Consider the following 7,470-nt stretch of genomic DNA (forward strand, 5'->3'; position numbering starts at 1 on the left):
GTGTGATTAAAACAGTGAGTGGGTTTATTTACAATTTGAGAGAAGCCAACTGAGTCTAATAATGAACAGAATATTGTTGAGGCTGTCATTGTCGGCATCTACATGAATATTAAAGTCGCCTACTATGATTATTTTATCTGTACTAAGCATTAAATCAGACAGAAAGTCTGAGAATTCACTGAAACTCTGAATAAGGAGCAGGTGGACGGTATACAATAACAAACAGAACAGGCTTTTGAGTTTTCCAGTTTGGGTGTGAGAGAATAAGGGTGAGACTTTACAATGTGAGATTGTCAGGTTAAAGCAAAGCTTTTCTCTGTTGACGGTCACTGCCACAAGTGGCAGTTATAGGATAACAGTAAATACTGAAACATCGTGTCACAGTAGCGTAAACGAGGAGAGCTCTGTGGTCACTAATATCAGCTATTCAGAAATCTTTGTCTAAACATAGCCACCATAAACTACTGGTCATACCCATAGTCTATGGTCATCCTAGACCAAGTACAGCAGCAAAACCTCTGGATGTATTGTCTTGAGCAATGCTGTGTTTTACTAAACACCACAGAGTGTATCTGCTGAAGTTGTGGTGCTATGTACAGGGACAATTCAAACTAGAAAATACTGGTCACACACATGTGAAATCATTTGCTTCACACTGTCAAAACTGCTACTGGGTGCATTTTAGTGACATCTTACTTTTTAAAAAGTTGCTTCTCGCTGCCTTTTAGGGCTCCATAGGTCCCAAGTTCTGCTTTAGTGCTGTGTCATTAGTTATATGTGTAACCTTGTTCTCTGTGTGTGTTTGTTCAGGATCCAGATCTTTCAGTACATCATCTACGGCATCGCGTCCTTCTTCTTCGTCTACGCCATCATCCTGCTGGCTGAGGGTTTTTACACCACCAGCGCCATCAAGAAGGAGCTGCAGAGCGACTTCAAGACCACCGTCTGTGGACGCTGCATCACCGCCTTTGTATGTCAACACACAAATACACACGTACCGGCAGCTCCTCCAAATCATCACACTCACTGGCTCAATTACACTTGAAATTATAGCCTCAAATGAGACTGAACTACTTTAGTGTGTATTTTATAACATCCTTATATAAAATAGTATTTACAGGCTTAGAAAAACTAACACAAACAGTCATTCATTATGTTTTACGAGTCTGGAGAAGGGCCAAAGTGTTGCAGAGGCACAATCACACACCTCTACAAACGCACACTTAAGAAAAGCAGACACAGGCAAACACTTGTGCACACTCACACACAAAGCTACTCCAGCCTTGAGGATAGCCCTGGCACAGTTTGCCCTTTGTAGCCTGATTAACATTAGCTTCAACTTGGATTGAAAGCGTGCTGTTGTCTTTAAGGAATAATATTAATCTAGTTTTTTAAATACTGTACATCTCAAACATTTGGGACAAAATCTACAGTAAACCTCTTCTTTTTTCCTCCTCTCTTCAGTTCATGTTCCTGACCTACGTCCTCGCTCTGATCTTCCTCACTATCTTCGGCTTCACAGCGATCCCCGTTTTCCTCTTCTTCAACATGTGGAGCACCTGTGCTGCCATGAGGAACCCTGACGCCAACGTCACCTCACCAGACTCTATCTGTGTGGACGTCAGGCAGTACGGTGAGTAGTCAGACCTACAGTCATTCTTACTGTTAAATAACAATAGATGTAACCACTCTGCCTGAGCCTTTGACTCTGACCTAGGACCATCTCAGTGTCATGTTTCTTAGAATTTCTTCTAATAAATAACATCAACAATTAAAGCTACTGAAGATTTCTCATCTCAGGCCACACTGACCTTTATAGTTTTGCTCCAGCTCCATTTCTCTACACCTGGTCTAATTCAGGACGACATGTTTTCACTACAGTTTACGAGTGGATTACGAGTGCAGGAGCAGGGCTTGTAGTCCAGGTGATAACTGGTTTAATGATGCCAGTGTTTTACAGCAGGAAATGAACAGATAATGCTACTTTTTTGTGGCTCAAGATTTTTGTAGATTCACATAGATTGTCTCCTCACACATTTCTTCATCTTCAGACATGTCAACTTTATGCCGAAAAGGGAAATTTATGGGAAATGTGACATTTATTCTAGTAGTAGTACAACATGCCACATGTAACCTGGACAGAATAAATCTAAGCTACAGTACCTCCATCAGCTCTGCTTCTGTGTCATGTTAACTCAGTCAGTTTGGACAGGACGAGTATAAGAACCAAATTCTTCGCATTATGTTGGAGTCATAGTCAAGGAATCAGATAAAAGATATACAACACTCAGATGTGTTATCAAAAATCTAGAGCTTAGTAGGACACAAGAAGAAGCCAACATGAAGCTCCAACTCATGTAAACACATTTAAATGTTTTTTTTTAAGCTCATTCCAATACATCAGCTCTTTTCTCTTTACGTAAAGATGCCCCCCCCCCCCCCCCCCACACCACCCACCCACAGACATCTGCCTGCCACTGCAGCATGTTGCATTTCCCTGGCACATTGTGATGTGCAGCTGAACACGGGGTGAGACCACACACTGTGTTACACATTCTCCAAGTTTAAGAGAAAATCCCCTGATCAAGGCAAGTGAGCTCAAACATGCAATACGAGCTTTATAAAGGTTCTTCTCTCACTGTTTCCCACATGTAGCCCAGGCCTTTCCTGCAGGACAGAAAATTCTAGAAAGAAGCCAGCTTCTTACCAACTATAGTGTGATTCAAAAGGCTTTACTGGAAGCAACATCACATGTGTATCTCCAGCTGCTTTAAAGGGTCAAAGCATACATTTAGATTACTGAGAGCCTCCTGTGACTGCATATTTGATGGCCTAATGTGCAGTATGTGAGTCGCATTTAAAGAGCTGGCCGGCTTAGGATCACATGTACTTCACTGGCAATCCTATTGTTCTAGTTGTCATTAAATCTATAATGAAATTAATTATTTTAATGAGAATAATGTATAAACAAGAGTAAACCAGGCAGTTAAAAGAGCTCCACATCTATACCGGGCAGTGTTTTTACAATAAAGAAGATATTCACAATAATGACCCATATTTTTCCTGTGGGAGAGGCTCAGAGGCTGGGACAGCAGCAGCTTTAGTCTTTATCTCAGCCTAATTCATAATGCTTTCAATCACACGGACTCGGAGGAGTGAAAAGCTTCGTGTTTCCAATTCTGCAGGTATTATTCCCTGGAACGCCACACCGGGAGTAGCTTGTGGAGCCACACTGGGAGAGATCTGTAACACCAGTGAGGTGAGAGGACGCTGCCCTGACCTTCTCGCTTTTTATTTTTCATCCTTTATTTTCCTTTACTCACCGGTTTCTCTTTGCATCCGCAGTTCTACCTGTCCTACCATCTCTACATTGTGGCATTAGCCGGTGCTGGAGCCACCATCATTGCACTGGTAAGCTTCTCATCATCCCACTGATGATGTGCTGCTCAAAATATGCACGTTGCCATGGCGTGCTTATCTGTTGCCATAGCAACCCCGCCTCTCACGTTCATCAGCGTGTCATTCTATGGGCTGAAATCCTACCCTGCAGCATGCCTGTGAGAGTGAGTGTGTGTGTGTGTGTGCTTACAGAGGGTCAGCGCTTTACTCAGCTGTGGAGGCGGACTGTTAGGAAATGGAGATACTAACAAATCAATAAGCACCTCTCCAGATGTTGTGTTGGTTCATCTGTACTGAACTCCCTTCCTGGTACTCTGATGTTTTACAGTGTGCGAGATAGAACAAGATATTAAGAACAATCCCAATCTACTTAATTCTACTACTACTCAGGGTTTTCAGATTGTGATGACAGTAGGGAAGAAGAAAAAACATGCTACTCACAGCTGTAAAACAGCTTTAAAAAGATCTTGGGAAAGTTTCCATAATAAAGATGCTGCTTTTGTGTGACACAAGCTGTGTACTTCTGTGTAGAGCATGTACTATATGGTAGTAAATCAAGCATTTTTTAAGAGGCATACTGTTTATGAGTAAACTTTATTTTACCCTTTGTCACTGTGAAAACAATATATTCAGTACCTGCTTAAAATGGTGAAATTGGGAGTCTGCTGTAGTTTGATCAGGGTCCATCATGTTCGTACTCCAGTTTCAGTTAAGAGTTAAATACTGTACATTGTTTTATGCAATAGTAATCATTAGTATACAGAAGATAGTGCATCTAATGTTGTATGGAAATGGGACCCGGCCCCAGTCCTCCATTCTGTTTCCTGTACTTAATGAAGAAAAGCTATGTGTTTCTCCTCAGATCCACTACCTAATGATTCTGGCAGCTAACTGGGCCTACCTGAAGAGCGCCATCTCCACGCACGAGTACCAGGACATCAAGACCAAGGACGACCAGGACTTAGAGGCTGAGGCGCGCTCCAAGGAGGGCCAGAACTCCTCCTCTTACTCATAAGGATATGAGATCCTCTTCCGCCGCCACCCACCTCCTCTGCACACCTCAACCCTCACCCCACAACACCAAGCACCCGCCCGTCCCTCCGTTAAAACAAACCACCTCGGTAACGTTAGTCCCCCATCTCCTGATTCTCCATCCTCTTCCCCTCCACAATGTTTACTAAGAGTTGTGGGCACGCGCTCACACCAGAGGGGAAGAGAATAGAAGATCAGGAGAAGCGGCAGGCCCAGACGGAGGCAGATGCTTCAGAACAGGAGAGCTCGCCCGTCGGGGTCGAGCTCAGGTACGGTACGTCATTTGAGAAGCGTCTCCTCCCCCGTGCTTTTGGACAGCGGCTCGTGAACGTGGCCCGGCTGTGATGGCCTCGCGCCCTGAGCCAGCACAGCCTCTTGACACAGCTCCTAACAACCTAAAAAACATTGTTCACTGCAGCCACAGGGAAGCCAGGCAGCGACCAACTTCCTCCGTTTTTTGGTGTTTTATATGCATATATATATGACTATGAATATATTGTGTGAATGTGTACGAATGTTGTTGTTTTTTTAATAAGCTCTGAAAAGTATGCCAGGTACTATTATGATGTTTCTTCTTCTTCGTTATGTTTTTGCGCTCATAAGTTTTCCTTTCCTTTTCTCTCCATCTTTAACTTTTATTGCTAAAGCTCAGTAAGTTGTTGCACTATTTAAGAAACACAAAAAATAAGGGAGAGTGAAAATCCCTTCAAAACACAAAGCACCCCAGCTTCCCTCTCTCACAGAAATTCCTAAACTCCTCCTGTGGTATCTCAAGGATTACTGTGCATTTACATGAACAGAGTTTATTTGTCCACCAAGGTGTTAACTGTTCATTTAAGACCAGAGGTGTAGCAAACCTTAAAGTTTGGGGAAATATTTGCTTTCTTGCTAAGAGTTAGACAAGAAGACTGTTAGCACTCTTCTTTCTGTGTAGTAAATATGAAGCTACAAACAGGAGACCAACTAATAATTGTCCCGTTTGTTTAATTCACACAAAATCCAAAGTGTGAAAGAACAACTTGTGTTTTTATGCTGGGGTTATAGGCCCTGCTAACCACAACCCCAACTTGTAGTTTTTACACTTTATGTGTGAATTAAGCAAACAAAATGTATTAATGAACAAGCTTGGTAGGCTGATTTTATTTCTTTTAAACAGAACCAGACTACCAGTTCCCTGCTGTTCTCAGTCTTTAAGCTAAGCTAACTAGCTGCCGCATCAAACATGACCGTGCTAACAGTCTTCTTATCTACATCTTGGCAAAGAGAGTAGATATATTTCCTAAAATGTCAACTATTCCTTTTAAACCCTTTATGGTTTTGCTACACTCATCACCAGCGGCAGCAGAAATCAAAGATAAATCTATCCGGGTCTTTTAACGCAAAAAAAAAAAGACAGACACCTCAGGTATCACACCAAATCTGATTTTAGCTCGCTGTGCTCTCTTCCAGAGCGTCACCATCTACCCTCATTGGATTGGTACACTATACAGTAAAGTCCATCATCTTCTAAACGTTCTCATCTTGAGGTTCACCTGTAAATAGCCAAATAACCCTAAAAGATCTCGATTCACACCCTCCCAAAATGGGGAGAACACAAATGGCGCGTTTTGACATGCTCTTGTATGATTTTTTTCCACAAATATATGTAAATGTACCCTTTGAGATATGTGTTTAGCACTCAAATACTAGATCTGCATTTGATATACTCATTGTAATGTAACATCTTAGATGATATGTGGTGAGAGGGATACAGTGATATGACGATGGATTGAGGTGCTTGTGATGTATACATTTTAAAATATGAAAAAAAAATTGAAATTGATTTTTAATGTTTTATCAGTTTTAGGCAGCTGAGTTCTTCTTGTGATTCAGTAATAATGATTTTATGGAACTTGTTTGTGCTTATTTTTCACTGGCCAGCGACTCATTGACACACGGGCTGAGGAAAAAGTCACGGTTTTCTTTATTTTCTTTTTAACGTCATGCCTCTCATATAAGCCACAGAGACTGTTTTGGATGTTTACACTGAATAAAACCAGTCAGGAATTTTCATACATTAATTTTATAATCAGATATTATTTAACTATATTCTATATTGATCATCACTGGTTAGTTTACCCTAAAAAAACACTGAAGATGACCAATTTTTCAACTTTGATGAGAAGCATGTCAGTATCGTCCATGTGTGCAGCTGTCTATTCTGTATAAAAAAGGACTATATTGCCATGTGTGTTATGTTTGATAAATATATGTGCTTTGCCACCAGGTTGATGTAAAGGCAAACTCCAATTTCCTATAAGACGATGCGTGTCAGGGTGTTGTTGTTTCCTCGTTATTTGCATGAAGGAGACATGGCTGTGTCTTTGCAGTTTTTCAGGTGATGTGTAGTCAATTGTACTGACAACTATGGTAGGCAGTGTTTGCCCCCAACCCCCCACCCACCTACTCTTTTATGAAGAAAACTCCATTGTACTTTGATGGCATTGTAGTCCCTGTAGGTGTTTCATTATGGTTTTATTTTTTAAGTTGGAAATAGTTCTATGACTCCTATATAGTGATGATTTTTGTAACATTCTCTAGTAAAACCGATATTTTTTATTATCGTGACACTGTTGTCTCCTGCCTCTTTCTTGAGTCTGGGTCTCTCAAGTGATATTTGTTTTGGTTGCATGGATGCAGCATTGTGGGGAGCATTTTAAGACTAGAGTTTAATGTTACCACATGAGGTATCATTCAACACAAAACTGATGCAGGACTTGCAGATGATCTGACCGACGCTTGGTGTGATACCAACACAAATTATTAAATTATACATTTTCTCATTATCGATGCAACTCCCCAACCAAATGCATAACCGGCCTGCAGTTTTGTAGTCAACTCACTAGACCTCGAGTTCGAGTCGAGTCCCAAGCCCCCGGTGTTCGAGTGCGAGTCAAGTCTGAGTCACCAAAATAAGAATAGTCCAAGCTGAGTCCAAGTTAAGAGCCATCGAACCTGAGTCATCAGCACCAAAGTCCAAGCTGAGTCAGGACTCAAGTC

The 7,470-nt window shown here is 41.5% G+C and overlaps 1 protein-coding gene across 1 annotated transcript in view; it reads left to right on the forward strand.

Moving 5' to 3' along the window:
* Positions 1-7,038, forward strand: part of LOC109960495 (neuronal membrane glycoprotein M6-b-like) — a 22,592-nt gene extending 15,554 nt beyond the window's left edge. The window contains exons 3-7 of the mRNA XM_020600641.1: positions 811-970; positions 1,465-1,633; positions 3,186-3,259; positions 3,346-3,411; positions 4,262-7,038. Of these exons, the coding sequence (XP_020456297.1) occupies positions 811-970; positions 1,465-1,633; positions 3,186-3,259; positions 3,346-3,411; positions 4,262-4,414 (622 nt within the window). The 3' untranslated portion in view covers positions 4,415-7,038. The remainder of the gene's footprint in view (positions 1-810; positions 971-1,464; positions 1,634-3,185; positions 3,260-3,345; positions 3,412-4,261) is intronic.
* The last annotated feature ends 432 nt before the right edge of the window (positions 7,039-7,470 follow it).

Source organism: Monopterus albus, unplaced genomic scaffold, assembly GCF_001952655.1.
Source record: "Monopterus albus unplaced genomic scaffold, M_albus_1.0 scaffold48.1, whole genome shotgun sequence".
Classification (NCBI taxonomy): domain Eukaryota; kingdom Metazoa; phylum Chordata; class Actinopteri; order Synbranchiformes; family Synbranchidae; genus Monopterus; species Monopterus albus.